Source organism: Tenebrio molitor, chromosome 1, assembly GCF_963966145.1.
Source record: "Tenebrio molitor chromosome 1, icTenMoli1.1, whole genome shotgun sequence".
Classification (NCBI taxonomy): Eukaryota; Metazoa; Arthropoda; class Insecta; order Coleoptera; family Tenebrionidae; genus Tenebrio; species Tenebrio molitor.
This window is the reverse complement of record NC_091046.1, coordinates 46,207,686-46,225,507: the sequence shown is the minus strand read 5'-3', so window position 1 is coordinate 46,225,507 and position 17,822 is coordinate 46,207,686. Positions and strand designations below refer to the sequence as shown.

At 42.6% G+C, this 17,822-nt stretch overlaps 1 protein-coding gene across 8 annotated transcripts in view; it reads right to left on the bottom strand.

Moving 5' to 3' along the window:
* The window catches only part of zfh2 (Zn finger homeodomain 2), a 130,231-nt gene that overhangs the window by 31,958 nt on the left and 80,451 nt on the right, over positions 1 to 17,822 (bottom strand). For 7 of the 8 annotated variants that reach the window (XM_069059167.1, XM_069059173.1, XM_069059150.1 and 4 more), the window contains one exon: positions 2,184 to 4,518. In XM_069059167.1, coding sequence (XP_068915268.1) covers positions 2,184 to 4,485 — 2,302 coding nt within the window. In that variant the 5' untranslated portion in view covers positions 4,486 to 4,518. Of the gene's footprint in view, positions 1 to 2,183; positions 4,519 to 4,580; positions 4,603 to 17,822 lie in introns of those variants that run through there. The other variant, XM_069059180.1, reaches the window with a different exon arrangement.

Genomic DNA, 17,822 nt, shown 5'->3' with positions numbered 1-17,822 from the left:
CGGGGATTAACGGCGTAAGATGTAACTAAAACACCGGGCCCCAGTGACAATAAGAACAATCGGTTTAGAGGGTCCATTGTGTGCGACGGCTCGGGGGCCGGCCCCGCCTCGCACCGCTCGCAACAGATCAAAAATATTCCTAATTACAGACGGTCCGATATATTTTATTAAAAATCCCCACAATTACGGCAACACCAGGCACACGGGTGGGGCCCGTCGGGGACGCCAGGGGTGCCAACGCATGCACGAACAGGATAATTAAACTGATCCTTAAATGTACAATGTGATATTTCATCACGATACGCGGCTAACTGTTAAGGCATTGTTCGGAAAACACAACGTTGCGACGGGCCGACGTCGACAAACGTCCAATTATTTACACGAAAATTCCGTTAAAATTATCCCATTCTGTTAAAGTCACAAATTACACGCCGAAAATTACATCGTAACGTAATTTGATTTGGATTTTGGTGAAATGTGCTACGACCAGCTAAGTAGACGTTATTAATGGCAATTTTCTCGGCCGACACGCGGGTCGGGGGCTGCGCCGCCCCCCACAAAAATCCACCACCTTATCTCCACTCTACATACACGGTGATCCACTCGGATTATCTCGAGCATCTCGCAAAACAAACTCGAGTGGCTCTCCACGCCATGTACACAGTGATCCAGTTTATCTCGAGTGCCGCGACATCCACTCCAATTCGACAACGCTCAAATCATAAATTCTCGCCACGATTGGATTTCTTCAGGTAAATGCCATCGCGGCCTTGAAAGACGATTGTCCTGTCGCAGTTCTTGGTTTGTTTCGCAGCAGAAAAATTTCGACAGAGACGCTTCAATTAAAAAAACTACAAAAAGTCTCCGAGACTTGCGATGGCGTAAGCGAATGAAAAATTTCGAATTTATACGGATTCGTTTTGGTAGTGACAGTTATTAAATTTAATCCTGAAAAATTGGTCGCGTCTGAGTTATGTAAATGTTTTATAAATGGTCTACTCTGTATATAAAGACAATGCGAGATTTATCGAGCGACACCAACACAACATTCAAATTTGTGAGTTTCGTAACGTAATGCCACCACAATCTACATCTAAATTGCCCCAATGTCCTATAAATTTGTTCACATCGACACCAGATGGATTTTAGTTTTGGTGCTTAGTTAATTTAATATTTTGGTTCGGCCATAACAGAAGTCACGTCAAAAAGTAGCTCGTAATGAAATACATAAGTTTGATGCGACGCTGAAGACAATTAATAATTAATGGATTTGATTTGTTTCGATAGTGATTGGGCGCGTGCGGAGTATTCGAAGGAATGACAATTAAAGAAATGAAATAAATAAATAAAGCCAACGTAATATTAATAATAGTAGAATTTATTGGATGACAAACCATGTAGTACGTAAAAAACCAGAACAATAGAAATAATGTAATCGGTGCGCAATTTCATTTACTATTCATTCCGGTCGGTAATCATTCACGTTTGCAGTACCTGGCGTTGTCCGATCAAACAGGTCGAAACGTCGCGATTCACTTACAAAATTTTGCATGTAGATCGAGTCGAGCCGAGAGTGCGTGCAATAATTCGTGTCACAATTCGTCATAGCGGCCGCGACACGCATGACTGCGTGCGAAATCGACTCGCTCGGATGGTGCACAAGCGTAAAGGAAAAAGTCAAAATTGCGATTGAAGTGAACGCGAAAAAACACAAAAATAATACACGCGAGGGGAAATAATAAATGCCGACTGGAATGACAAATGATCAGTGGGGAAATGCACGGTGGTAAAAAATGCTCCGGCGGGGAATAAATGTCCGGGCAGCGTGATAAATGCCCACTAAAATAATTGCAATTGCTATGGAAAATAATAATCGTTGGATGAAACGGTGACAAACGCCAATTGTATTCCCCGAGACGGTATTTGAGATTTTATTTTAATTATGTTTTACAAAAAAGCCCCTGGTTTTTAGGCAACCAAGCAATCACGTCAATTTACATTTAGTGCGGTGCAGTGGGTGGTAAATTTCACAGCGAGCTACGATGTAAGAAACATTTATAATAATAACCGTGTACAATAAAATAGTGTGGGAATTTTTTACTTGTAGCAAATGCAATATCTTACTGATCATTTGGCATTTTCCGTGAATAAAATAGAATCAGCAGTAGATTTTTGTTGCTCACCGGGCGTCTGCTGCTGGTCCACGGGTCCTGGTACGACGTGGAACACTTCGGTGACGTCGGTGGTAGTATCTTTGCCTTCTGCCCGCCTCTGGAGGTGGTGTAGTTGCTCCATGTGTAGGTGCTTGAGAGATCGCACGTGCTGCAGTAGAGGCAGCCTGTTGGTCGCCGAGAACCCGCACAAGGAACAGTGGAACACTCGTGGTTGGTCCTGTCTGAGCGCGGAGCACCGCTCCACCAGGTGCTTCAGCAGGAGGACGCCGGCGTCGTGACGGCCCGTGGCCGCGTGCAATTGGAGCTTGTGCGCCGAATTCGTGTAGTAGTCGCACGCGTTACACCGGATCTGCACGCCACCGGGAGCCGACGCGTACTTCAGCTTCCACTCGTTCCGCGGCCCTCCCTCCTTGACGTGGTTGACGTGTTGCAGTCTCTGCAGGTGCTTGTCAGTCTTGCAGTGTAGTTGGAAGTTGGCCTTCAGGTTGGTCTTGTAGGTGCACAGCTTGCAGACGTAGTGGCCGGCGACGACGGCGAGGATCTCCTGTTCGCGGAGCCGCGTCCGGTCCTGGCCCAGGTGGCGGATCAGCTCCTCGAGGCTGTCGCTGGAGAAGACGTTGCAGACGCAGCACTGGTAGTTGCGGTCGGGGTCGGGGTCGGCGGGCTCGGGCGGCGGCTCCATCGTGTCGGGGTTGAGGCCCATGTCGGAGTGGGCGGACATGTCGGGGCCGGGGAGCTGGCCCCCGGTCATCATCTGGATCAGGAGGGCCTGGTTGTAGGCCATGTCGGCGAGGGCGGCCTCGGGCTTGTCGCCGAGGCCGGGGTACATGCCGTAGAGGCTCTCCATGTGCTGCTGGGGCGGGTGCTGGTGGTGGAGCGCCGAGAGGGTCTGCATGTGCTTGACGTTCTGCTGGAGGACGAGCATGTTGTGGGTGTGCTTCTCGGAGGTCATGTGGATGCGGAGGTTTCTCGCCACGTTTGTTTCGTAGTTGCAGACGTCGCATCGAAAGCTGGGTTTCGGTTTGTGGCCGCTGCTGACGGGGGAGTGGTGGAGCGGGGGCGCCTTGGGGGAGGACTGGCGAGATTCGGTGTTGGGGGCGCCCCCGTTCTGGAGTTCTTGCATGTTGTTGAGGTGTTTGTCGGACTGCATGTGTATGCTGAGGTTTCCTTTGGTCGTGGTCGAGTAGTTGCACACTTCGCATCTGTAGGGTTTGTAGCCGCAGGTGTAGGTCTCCCCCCGCGCTAACCGGGGGTGGGGTTGGCCGGCTATGCAGTAGATGCAGCTGGTCTCCGCCTCCGGGTGCTTCTCCTTCATGTGTATCTCGAGGGTCTCTTGGTACTTGTAGTGCCAGTTGCATTTGGGACACTTGAGGGTCTTGCAGGAGTTCCTGCTGTGGACGTTGGCCAGGCCGGCCGGTCCCAGTCTTCCGGAGGCGAGGATCATCTCGCACCTGGCGCACTCGACCCCCGAGGGCCTCCCCTGGAGGTGCTCCGGACAGACGCCTATCGTGGTGCCCGTCATGAAGGCCGGCGGCGGCGCGAAGGGCGGCGAGGGCGACTTCCCGGGGGTGTTCCGCGAGGACGAGCACGGCGGCGTGTCCGAGTGCGGCGAGGGCCCGTCCTGTCTGACGTGCGACGCCGGCATCGGCGTCGGCTGCGCCCCGTGGCCGTCCGGGGGCGGCCCCAGCGGCTCCAGCAGCGACACCACGGGCCTCTTGTCGGCCCCCACGCACTGCAAGATGGCGGAACAGTCTGCGGCTAGCACTTCCCTCTCGTTCTCCTTGAGGGCGACCCCGTGCTCCGCTTGGGCATGATTGGCGAAGGAGCGCGCGAAGCCGAAGCTCAGCTTGCAGACGAAGCACATCAGGATGGGCTTGACGGGCACGGAGGCGGGCCGCGGGGGGCGGGCGTCCCGCAGCGCCACCACGCGGTAGCTGTGGACGGCGGGCAGCTCGGCGGGTCTGGCGGCCTGCCGCAGCAGCCGCGACACGTACACCGCCTGCAGGGGCGGCACGATCTCCGGCACCGACGCGTTGGCGGCTTCGCCGTCGCTCTCCGAGTCCTCGATGATGTACGCGGACCCGTCCGGGTTGTACACGATCTTCCCCGAGAACTGCTCCACGTCCGACGTCTCCTGGTGCGACATCGCGGGCGACGGCAGGCGGGTCGGGGGCGGCGGAGGCGGCGACGCTCCCGGCGCTGCTGGCGGCGGGCTGGCCTCCTGCTCCGGGCTCATGGCTTCTTCGTGCTGTTTCTGCCGCGAAGTGCGGCCGCCGGGACTCAGCTCAGTCGCCGCGGACACTGTGGGCATCGCGGCGCATCACATGTTCGCCGACCGGACGCCCTGCAACAAAACATCCCCAAATCAACCCTCCGTTCATCCCTAACCTCAATTCCGACTCTCACCGCTCCACAAACACAAGAACAACGGATGCGTACGATGCGGACCGGTGAGCGCCTACCTTAACAAACTACAGCCCTACGATTACCGCGCCGAGTCTCTCGTACAATTTTCCGCCCTACTACACTAAACTAATTTCTGAGCCAGCGTTTACTCTGAGTCAATAACTAAAAATATTTCCCCTCTAAGAAATGAATGCAAGTCTTATCATTGGTCGATTGATACCGACGACTGTGTTTTTTCAGAGTCGTGAGAATTTAAATAATGAGATATTCGCACGTTATCGCGAATTAAATAGATAATAAGAAAATAAATACGAAGAGATAGGATTAAGGAAAGAGCGCTCCTTCGAACAAATCAAATCGATAAACAAGTCGGTGAGACGTCGAAAAACTAACTAAAATTAAATCGCTCGCTCGAAAAGGTTAAAGAGAATTGTTAATTAGAACCGTCGAAAATAAAGAACTTTGGAATAATTAATCGAGTTGAAAAGCAGACTTAAAACAAACCGGGATTGTTTGAAAACTCTTTGACTATTTTCACCGAAACTGAAATATTCATGACGAAAATAATATCTGGAAAGCTCGGTGGCTTGTTAGAGAGTGCAACCGGTGTGGAGTGCAAAAACAAACTGAAGAATTTCATCGGAGAACACATGTACAAGGACATTATATGCCAATTGGCTTTGATTCAATTCATTTACGTTGTTTGATTCGACGTTGATGCGGTAAGTGGTGGTGGTGGTTCGGCTGGAATTGGATCGAGGTGGTACCGCAGGTGGTGCCCCCTCCGGAAAAGCGAGTTTTCCGGCGATGCCGGGTCGCACGTCTCTTCGGAAAAGCGAATTTTCCGATGGCGCCGGTCCGATGTCGTGTCTGAATCGTGAGAAAGCGAGAAAAATCTAGCGAGGCGAATAAAAAGTGGTAATTATTGGCGTGATCAGAGTCTGGTGTGGGAATCGGTAATTACAAGAGTTGCACTCGTCCAGAAGACTCATCCTTGGGTCGTTCCCGATGGTATCTCGAGTGGCGCGCTGGCCCATCCGGCCGACCCATCTCGTCGGCTTTTAATCAAAATTACACATAATTTCTAGATTTTCAGCGGAATGCTCCGAATAATTGGTACTTGTTGGTTTTCGAGGGGGAGCCTTTTTGCGCCCGATCGGGCACTAATCTCCGCATTCCTTTGTTCAGTCCGAACGAGAGCATTAAATATTCCGTTTTTAGTCGAGAATAACGATCTATATAATTGATATCTCCGGGCAATGCAATCAGGAACGATCTAGCGGTTAAATATTCAAGCTGTTGCTCGTACAACACGACCAACTTTTCCGTACAATATTGGGAGATGAATATTAAAGGCCGAAATTACACCGAACGCGCACGCAAATAATCTGGAATTAATCCGCGACGGTTCTCCACGTCTAGAGAACTCCCCGGGCCAATCCGCACCGATAACTATCGACAATTTGTGCCCATTAAATTTTTTTCCGTGCCGTCATTTATTTGCCGTAAAGCTATTATGGACGGCGTGGAGGTAAAACGGTGCTGGGTCCAAGGAAAATTCACCACCCGAGGCTCGGGCCAGATATTGTTATTAACTTGTCAATTAGGACGTGTTTTATTGCGCGCATTTGTTGAAATTAATTACCGTCTCACTTCGGACAATCCACCGACAAGAATTCGAACAAGCGCTCCAAAAGACAACTGCCGAGGAATAAACTAAACTTTTATCAGCACAAGAGTCCAACATAACTAGTGGCATAGATATTTTACAAAAAAAAACCAGTAATGAAAACGGTAATTTTACGTACACAAAAGCGGACGAAAAGTAACTCGGACGTACTTTTTCGGACGCTGACCATGGCGCCATCTGTTTAGTAAGTTAGCAACGAAAGCGACAAAACCGATATTGTCTCACCATAAATTACGTAAATAAGTAATTTTATTGCAAGTAGTAAATTTCTAGTTTTGTTGGGAAGCTGATAACAAATATCTACTATAAAAAAATATTAATAAAAACATGTTAACAAAATAAATTTGTAATTTTTCCAATGCAGGCTTTTGCTTAATGTGCCAAAAAGAGCATTTTGTCCTCGCCTGTACAGCCTCGGCTGCGCCTCGGCTTATAATATTTTTGTCAACAACAAAACACACAACATAAAATATGCCAAATTGTTGGAAAAACGTGGAAATAGAATGCAAAAATATTTTGCTAAAAAGAACACTTTTCTTTGAGGAAAAATGTGAAAATTTGTGTGAATTGGTTTCAAGAATAATGTTAAGAAAGAGTTTCCAGGAGAGATAAGAAGCAAAAGATGACAAAATTACTGATGATGATAATACAACATAATTAAATACAGAGTAGCATCGGTATGAGAAGAAAGAAGAAACAGAAAAGTGGAAGAGATAGTAAATGGAAAGAAGCAACTAAGAGATATTGAAAGAAAAGGGTAAAAAAAGTGGAAGAAAAAATACTAAAGTAAAAAAATTGTTTAGGTAGATGTTAAAAACAAAAAAAGTGAAAGAATGACGAGAAAATAAAAACGAACACTAATTATTAAAAATAAAAAAAAAAGGGTTGCTGGATGAAAATATTGTAAAAAAAGTAGGAAAAACAAATGCAACGAGGGAGACAATACAACCACTGTATCAAAAGGAGATAAAGAATATAACAAATATAAAACAGAGATTATGAAAATATAGTAGAAACACATAAAACAGTAAATAAAAAAATTAAAATATACGAGGACAGGCTCAGAGCAAGAAGAATTAAAAAAAAAAAGAAAAATGAAAAATGAATATAATTATGGATATGTATAATAAAAAGAATGTAAAACACGAAGAAGAGTTTTTATGGAATATTACAAAAAATAAAGAAACAAAGAAGAGCAGCATAGAAAGAAAAAGCAAATGAAATGAAAAAAAAATAGATGAATGCTGAAAGTAGACAAAAAAGAAAATATTATATGCAGAAAAAATTAAAATTTGGATGTGACGAGAATAAAAAAAAAGAAGATTGGTGATGATGGGATGGAAGGAGAGAAATAAAAAAGGAATACATTTTACAGCAAGAACAGGAAGATACAACAATATAGAAACAAAAAACGCAAAAACCAGAACCCGTGGATAGAAAGAACGAGAAAAAAAATTGATTTATACAGCATAGAAAAGAAAAAGAAGCAGAAAATGAAAAACAAACAGGAATTGCAAATGTTCTGGCAAATGTACAAAAGAAGAAAATTCTAATCCAAAATAAGAAGACAGAAAAACAAAAGGATTTATTAAAGTAAACATAATTAATAGAAAAAATATAAGAACTGTGGAAGAAAAAAGTATAAAGATAAAAAAGAAAAGGAATAAAATTAATTGCAGCAACAATTAATTCTACAGAAAGAGTAAAATATAGCAAGAATGTTGAAAAATGCAAAAAATAGTAGAGACAACTGAGAGAAACGCTGAAAAACAGGAGTAGGTGAAAAAAGTGTAGAAAAGATAAAAATGCTGCAAGACCAATGCAAAGGAAATCGCAAATGATTTGGTAAACGTACCTACCAAAGGAAAATGCATAAATTAATTAATTAAATATTTGATTTAAAATGAAAACAGAACGTTGAGAATAAGTAAGGAATTGGAAGAAGAGGAGTGAAGAGATGCACAAAAAAGAAGAAAAAGAAAAAGAAATGGATGATATTCAGATGAAAAAGTAACAAAGTGAAAGAGTTGTTGATTTAATAATAATAAAAAAAAGAAAATAACTTTCAAAGAGGAGATGAAAATAAATTAATAAATTAAACAAATAAGCTATAATCAATAAAATAATAACAATCTTACAAAAGATCAAGGAGAGGTCGAGTTTAACAACTAAAAAATTTACAGCGAGCATTTATTGTTTCTATTAGAAATTAATTATTATAATTAATTGTGAAATTTGATTCGTAGAATATTTCTGTGATGAAACGAGGGGTATTAAAATAATTAAAAATCATAATCGAGATAATCGGAATGCGCAATTAAAAAGTTCTATATTTGTACAAAAAACAATGTTATCTAACAATAAATTAATTATTTAGCGTTAGTTGAAAATCCAATTTGAAGAAATGAAAAAGTCGTAGGAAATAGAAATACACGAAAGGGCCTTGCAAGCCTCGCCCCAATTAAATTCCAGAACCCATCTCGCTCCCCCTCCCCACCCTCTCGCCCCGTCGGCATATGAGAAAATACCCGGTTTGGAATTTTTTATCAGCATCTAAATAAAAGAATGAAGGATCCGTAAGACAATATCCGTTATAACTCGGCCCGGCTGTATTATGATGAAACACGAAAGCGCGCTGCTGGGGTGGATCTAACTTCATTTGAAGCCCATATGTGAGTCCCATGCATAACTTATGTGCACCCGCTACAATGTATATACGTCTTCGTGCGCCGCCACCCCAGCCGAACCCTGCACGGCCCCCTCGTCTCGCTACGCGACGCCTCCGCTGGCCGACTGGAGGCCCGCTTTAATATGTTTTTCTCATAAAGTGAAATTTTCGCTGCGAACACGCCAACCGGCCCTTTAAAAAGGGCGAGAGTGCGCCGGGCGGCGAGGGCGGCATGAATGGACGCTGCTCAATGGGGTTGTAAACCGCACGGTCAGTCGAGGGCGAGACCTAAAACAACACCGGACAGGTGCCCTCCGACGGACGGCAGGCCCCGAGGGGCGGCGAGGGTGGCCCTGTTTCGAAAGCGGTGGCACCTGACGGGCTCAAGGACGCCCGAGAACTGGGCTTTATGATTCCAGGGGACCTTCCGAGAAAACACCTAAACGCCTAAGGGTAAAAATTGCTAAAATGGCCTTCAAAATTTGCCGCTTGCAATACGCAGCGTAACGGTACTATACTAAAGGTACATTTATGTGATTATTTGGTTGCCTAAAAATAAGGGGCTTGGTAGAAAAAATGTCTGCGTTGAAGTGTCATCAGTCGGAGAAGGTTCAATTCCGTCGCCGCCTTTGTCTGCGTCGGGTCAAGGCCCCGCCAAATCCGAAATGGCATCCATCCGAATCGGTGCATCGCTGCACTTTCGCGGCCCTGCCCCGTCCTTGACCCTCGCCCCGGCCCTGCGAGCGTCCGGCGTCACATTGGAAAGTAGATCCGCGTGCCGTCACTTGTGCAAGAGCAGCGCGAATAGTTTCGGGGGGCGGCGCGCCGGCCCCCGTGCTCCGTTGCACAACGCTGTCGAAAGTCTTATGTGTCCGCGGATTGTGTAACAATGCAAATTGAAATTAGTTTCATGACGTGATGAATTATCAAAATTATATCGTTGTTATTTTAATTAATTTTAATGGGCTAAATGCGTCGTTAAATTAATTGATCCCCATTCTTTCCTCTGCATCCGCCCGTTCCGTGGATAATTATTTAAATCGAAATTGTCACGAAAAAACGTAGGGGGAGAGTGTGCATACATAAATTATGGAGAATCGACCACCGGAACACGACAGAAATTACTACTGACATCCGACTTGTAACTAATGTATTATTTTAACTTCCATATTGATGAAAAAGTTTCTTTGAGGACGACACACGTTTGACGGCCCTTCGACGGAATCTTCGACGTAATTACGACGCCGCACGCTACTTCGACGTGGCAATAATGAATATTGGACGACGGGGGCCAGGTCGGGGCGGCGCGCCGGCCGCACCAGGACGAGCTACTCGATTTTTAATCGGGTGGAAGCGACTGACCGAAACCGAACTAATTGTGTTTTTTTAATTGAACTGTGCCCACCTATACGCTGTTCTATTGTTAATTAAATCTATTGTCGATCGGACTTATTACTGATTGTTCGAAATGTTGTTCGGATGACGAATGGCGGAAGGAGGCGACAATTCGGACGAAGCGACCCGAGACGTTTACGAATACTTCGAATAACACGAGAGACAAAAATTTAGACGATTCTGGTGACGACGATTATTTATATGCCACGAGATTGATAACGACAACAGCTACACAAAAATTCGAAATTCCTGACGACGCATAAAATCGAAACTTTTTTCACATTTCTTCCGTCGCATTCCTCATTTTATATGTTTTTGTTGTTATATTCGGACTCGTGTTAATTCATTTGTCACGCAGGAAGCAAATCATTTCATTTGTCCCAACTTGGTAATACGTAATGATTATAAACATGATGGTGTAAACCGCCACATGCATTTCCATATTTTAGTCCCATCGAGTTTACATGGCACACACTCCTATGTTGTTTTCCTTGTGTGTTTCTATTACGCTCAGATACAGTTTTGCATTCTTTATTCAAAATGTTGTTTTTTGCGCGTGAGCGCATTATTTGAGACACGAGCGACGAAAGAGCGAGTGCTTCATTTGCGCGAATGTGCACCGAAATTCGTACAATATTTTTTGAAACGAACATTATGTCTGATTTTTCGTATACCCTTTGTGAATAGGATGGCGCTTGACCATGCGCTTGCCAAAGTGTCAATCGAATTGCGAGTAATAAGGATTTATTTTCGCTCTTTCGAAATTTTCATTTTAGTGCTTCAAATTGTGTATTTTTTCGATCGTTCAAACTTGGAATAAAAGTGGTGGTAAAAGCCGTCAAACTACCCAGATTTAAACCTTGTTGAAACTGCCTATGATACACTAAAAGACATCTTAATTTTTATATGCACTCTGTCAGTCGATAACAAAATTTGGAAAATCTTTTGTTAATTTTGAAGACGTAGGTACTACACTGGTTAATTTTCTGGTTGGTGTGAGATTTTTTTTATCACTAAAATAAATTAATAAAAATGATTTCACAGTAAGTCAGTGTTGTTATCATTTTCACCCACATAAAAGTATTTCCTTGGCTCGTTTCGAGCTCATCACTGCATAGAATAATTATAAGCCATCAGATTTCACAGATCTTAATCTACTTGAACTTGTAGAGATGCTACCGAAATAAAGATAAGAACTTTTATCAAGATGCAACTGATAAATTGTAGAAAACTGCTGAAAAACAAAACTTTATTAGAAAACATTTCGTAAAATGCTAAAATACTTAGAAAATTTTATTTTCTATTTTGTTACAATTGTTTTGTTATACTGCAAAAAAATAAAAGCCGCCAAACTTTCCGGATTTTAGCTCACTGGAAATTGAGTGGAAATATGTTTAAAAAAATTCACCACATTCGCCACATTCTAGCTTCACATGGAAATAAAAAATATATTTTCTAATCTGTGAGAAATTATAGAAAGCTGAAAAAAGAATCTTTATAAAAAATGGTAAATTTTGAAGATTTCTGCACCAAGCGAGTATTGATTATTTCATAAATCTGTGAAATTTTTGTCATCTTGTAATAAATTTGACAAGAAACAAATAAAAACCGGGAAACTTCCCAGATCTTAATCCACATGAAGTTCCATGGACATACTGTAGAGACGTTATAGTTTTAATTTTTTCATTAAAAACCACACAAAAGTGTGCTTTTTAAACTACAGTCGGGGCGGCGACCCAATCAGTATTAAAATGGCGTAATCTTCACGTGTAAATCAGGCTTTTCATGACGTCGCTACAAACTATCATGTGAAAACCTCGTGACTACTCCACTGGTTCGCCGCGCCAACTATAGATGCTGTTGTAGATTAAAATCAAAGTAAAATCTATGTGATCAGTACCAATGCATCCCGGGAGTACCTGTGGTACCGAATAGCAAAGATCACCACAGAAATGTGAAAATTTCACATTTGATACCAAACGATCGAAATGTCTCTTTTTGTAAATATACAGTAGAGTTTAAGGAGTACCAGTACTTTCCGAAAGTACCAAACGTTTAGTTGGAAAATTAGAATAGTTTCTTCTGATCCCGTAGATGGTGGAATAACAGGAATCAAGTGGAACACTTCAAAAATATTCTTGATTGTGTAAATAAGTAAATTGAAACGTGTTTTGAAAATGTTTTTCAAAAAATCGTCACCGACTGAAAACGTGTCACGTTTGAAGAATGTCTAGACCATTTTTGCTCGTTAATGTGTCTAGTTGAATTTTTTGTAAGCCTGCGTTCAGATTTGATTTTCGCTCCTTGTCCAGCACCAGCCCTAGACCTAGTTCACACCGTCGTCAAAACCCGTCCAAACACCAATTTCGCTCAATTTCCACGCCGCTCAACTCGAACCTAACCGCCTCACTTCGCCCCCATTTCGAAAAAAAGCGCGTTCGTTTTACGATCGTGTCGCTTCTGTCTGCGCCGGCCTTAACGTGGCGTTGCGTCGTAATTTTAACGCGAACAGTCGTAAAGCGAGTGCACAGACGATTTGCAGTAATTAACGATTTACTTGTTTACACTCGGCTCCTGTTCCGACCGCGCTACCATTTCGCAAATGGCTTTCCAGGACTGCATTATGTCATTATTGCACAAAAGTGCACTCCGCTCGCTAATTGCCGCGGCTCAAACAGGTGTCGGCGGGATGGGGGCCGAGTCGTTGACTCCGGCCAAATTTTCCGTTTGAATCTGGCGGGTCCAGCGCGCCTCGACTGGACTCAGCTCCGGCGGAAATCGGGGCGACCGCGACAAGGGAGCGGTTGGAGCGTGATAGATGGCCGTACAGGTGGCCGGCGATTATTTTTTAAGCTGTGAAAATAGTGTCGGGTTACAGCAAGATGGAGCACCTGCCCAAACGCGGCTGTCGATCGTATTTTAATGTGCCGATCGGTCACTAGATGATCTTCTGGGCAATTTGTTTAATCCAATTATGTAAACGCATTTTTTTTGGGGCCACCGAATGCTTGTCGACAATGAATTTTAATCGTTTACTGAAGCGGGAGAAAATTTGTTGGAAGAAAGTTATTAAAGAAATTAGATTGTGGTTGATTATGTTGGAGAGAACCACAAAATCAACAAAACAGAAACCGGTACATTTTAATTAGATTACGAACTAATAAATGGAAAGAAAAAAAATCATTATCGAAAATTGGTTCGCTCGAAATGAAGGATAACTTGCAAGTTGTGCGAAAAAAAGAGAAAGTGGAGAAATTCTAAGAGGAAAATAAAAAGGGGTACAGGTGTCATAAAAGAACCAAATTGTTGTACAATAAAAATTTAAATGATATTAGTGTGGTCATAATTAACGGATTTACAACGACAAACATATTTTCCAAACTGGATGAATCGTTAGTTTTGTTATTTTTTGTCACAAATATCAAATTACAAATTAGATTTTGATGTTAAACCTCCCACAAAGTAGAAAGCTACGTTTTCTTATCAAGATAAATTATTAAAATGACGTCTTTGTAACGTGTCACGTCTTTTTCAAGTGGGTTAAGGTCTGGGAAGTTTGATGGATCCTACAATTTTTTAAGGTTATTAAGTTTACAACCGTTTAAAGTCAAGCATTCAAATCTTCACAAATCATATTTTGGCATTTCCAAAATTGTACTAAATAAATGAAGACAGTTAGAATCTTAGTTTGCATAAAATCTTCTATTTCTTATTTTTCATACAAAAGATACAAAATACAAATATGAAGCGAATAAAAATGTATGTGTGTTGGTAAATGTTATTTTAAAAAGGAGCTTACCAGAAGGAAAACCTTCCAAGTATTGTTTTTACAAATGATATATTTAGCACAATAAAAAAGGCGATATTTGCGCCACTTAACACTAAACATTAAATCTGAACCAAGACATTTTTACGTTTATATATTGATTTTTGCTATTCAGTACCGTAGGTACGCATTGCTACTGAATACAGAGATTTAATTTCGGAAAAGATGAGGCTTCGACACACTTGACACTAAATGACAAAGCCGAACCGAGACAGTTTCACATTTTTGTATTGATTCTTGATATTCGATACAGCAAGTACTCTCCGAGCATATTGGTACTGATTAAATAGATTTGATTTTGGGAAAGGCGTCATTTAGATCACTTGACACTAATCATTAAATTTGAACAGAACCATTTTTGTATTAATTTTTGCTATTCAGTACCGTAGGTACTTTGGGAACGCATTGACATTGAATACAGAGATCGATTTTGGAAAAATCATCATATCGATCACTGGACACTAAATATTAAATCTGAAGCGAGACAGTTTTTCATTTTTGTATTGCCATTTGCCATTCAGTACCTCAGGTACTTTGAGAACACATTGATACTGATTAAAGATATTGAATTTTGGAAAAGGTGACGACAAATCTGAACCGAGACAGTTTCACATTTTTGTATAGGTTCTTGATATTCGGTACAGCAGGTACTCTCGGAACATACTGGTACTAATTAAATAGATTTGATGTTGGGAAAGGCGTCATTTCGATCACTTGACACTAAACATTAACATTTTTATATTTTTATATTGATATTTGCTATTATTCAGTACCGTAGGTACTTTGGGGATTTAATTTTGGAAAATATGACGGTTAGACACACTTGACACTAAATGGCAAACCTGAACCTCGACAGTTTCACATTTTGTATTGATTCTTGATATTCCGTAGAGCAGGTACTCTCGGAACATGTTGGTACTGATTAAATATATTTAATTTTGAAAAATGTGATGCTTAAACCACTTGAGACTAAACACGAAGTCTGAACCGAGTCAGTTTCTCATTTTTGTATTGACATATGCTATTCAGTACTTTAGGTACTTTTTTTAATTTTGGAAAAGGTGGCTACGCCACACTTTACACTAACTGGGAAATCTGAACCGAGACGGTTTCACATTTTTGAACTGATTCTTGATATATGGTACCGCAGGTGCTCTCGGAACATATTGGTACTGATTAAATAGATTTGCTTTTGCAAAAGGCGTCACATCGATCACTTGACACTAAACATCAACTCTGAACCGAGATATTTTTACATTTTCGTATTGTTTTTGCTATTCAGTACTGCAGGTACTTTGGGAACGCATTGATACTGAACAAACGACACTAAACGACAAATTTGAAGCGAGACATTTTCACATTTTCACATTTTTTATTTACTCATGATATTCGGTCTTCAGGTACTCTCGGAACATATTGGTACTAATTAAATAGATTTAATCTTGAAAACGGTGATGCTTAGACCACTTGACACTACAAGGCAAAGCTGAACCGAGACAGTTTCACATTTCTGCATTGATTCTTGATACATATTCGGTACAGCAGGTACTCTCAGAACATATTGGTACTGATTAAATAGATTTCATTTTGGGAAAGGCGTCATTTAGATCACTTGTAAATCTGAACCTAGATGTTTTACCTTTCTATATTGATTTTTGCTATTCAGTACCGTAGGTACTTTGGGAACGCATTGTTACTGAATACAGAGATTTAATTTTGGAAAATATGACCTTTCAACACACTTGACACTAAAGGGCAAATCTGAACCGAGACAGTTTCACAGGTACTCTTGGTACCTACTGATTAAATATATTTAATTTTGATAAATGTGATACTTAAACCACTTGAGACTAACCACGAAGTCTGAATCCAGACAGTTCTGATTTTTGTATTGCCATTTGCTATTCAGTACCTTCGGTACTTTGGGAACTTATTGATCCTGATTAAAGAGATTTAATTTTGGAAATGGTGGCTTCGACACACTTTACACTAAATGAGAAATCTGAGCCGAGACAGTTTCACATTTTTGTATTATTTTTGCTATTCAGTACTGCAGGTACTTTGGAAATGCATTGATACTGAACAAACGACACTAAACGACAAATCTGAAGCGAGACAGTTTCACATTTTTGTATTTACTGTTGATATTTGGTCCGGCAGGTACTCTCGGAACATATTGGTACTAATTACATAGATTTAATCTTGAGAAAGATGATGCTTGGACCACTTGAAACTAAACGCGAAGTCTGAACCGAAACAGTTTCACATTTTTGTATTGTTTTTTGCTATTCAGTACCGCAGGTACTGTGGGATACTGTTTAAATAGATTTAATTTAGAAAAAGTTGACGCTTCAACACACTTGACATTAAACGCCAACTCTGAACGGAGATATTTTCCCATTTTTGCGTTGCTTTTTGCCGTTCAGTACCGTGGGTACTTTGGCAACGCTTGATGCTCGTTAAAATATTTTGTCGGCACTTGCACCATCGGCACTGACCGTCACTTCGCCGCAAAACACTGTGAAATTTTAGCGTCGACCTTGACACGCGGTACCACCCGCGGCAGTTGCAACCCCGACCGGAACCGCTCAGTCCGCCGCCGCTTTAATGAAATTCGGAGTGGTCAAGCTTCCTTGTACGCCTCCTCGAGATAATCTCGGCGGCGAAATCTCCGTCTGTGCACGCCGGAGGAGAGAACACCTGCTTGATGCACGCCAAATCGGCGTTAATAAATCAGCACCGCCAGAGCAAACACACTCACAGTCTCGCAACAAGAACAAGAGAGAGTGTAAAAAGGCGAACCATCAGGTAGAGGAATTCGTGCGGGGGCCAACGGACAATTTTGACGGCCACTGAGCCGTGCCAGAATTCGAGACGGAGCCGTAGCCACAACAGCCGCTCGCCAGACACGCTGACACGCTTTACGAAATTTGGGAGAGGGCGGCGTTGCCGAATCGGGCGGATTCTCCCCGGATCCGGCGCTTTCGCGGTCTTGGTGTTAATTTAGTGGCGTGGAGGTGATCGGATGCTGATATCTCGAGTTCGTGCTCGGCACTCGTGTCGGTTCACACGAGTGCAACAGCCGCCTTCCACACACACGTCGATAAGATCTAGATGGTTTTCGAGATTGGTTTGTTTTGTGAGTGCAAATGAAATCAATGTTTTGTCTTGTCCGGCGAGGATAATTCGGGGCCTTCGGTTATCTGATCGGGCACGATATTCCTTCATTTCGGGGCATTAGTCTAAGTGAAGTTCTGCAATTACGCGCGGCTTTTTAATGACGGGGGATGCCCAGGGAAATCCCCCAGCACAACCGTTATTTTTTTATACGAAATTCCAGCGCCTTGTACTAATAAAAAATTCCAGAAAATGTTCGACAATTTTATAGAATTATGATAATCCGGTGCTTCTTTGTGGCATCTCGAGGCTGAAATGTCGCTTGAGTGTCTCCTTTTCTGTAAAACACTTGTACCACACTGGATATGCTAATTCGACGAATATTTTTCCGGTGACAATGTCTGGTGAAAAAGTTTCAATGAGCGCTCAGGAATTTTTATGGAAAATGAACCCGATCTCGATGGAAAAATCGATTTGAAGCGATGCAGTTTCACGGTAGTTGTGCCAATAGGTTCAATATCCACACTTGTTAAAAGCTCGTTTCTA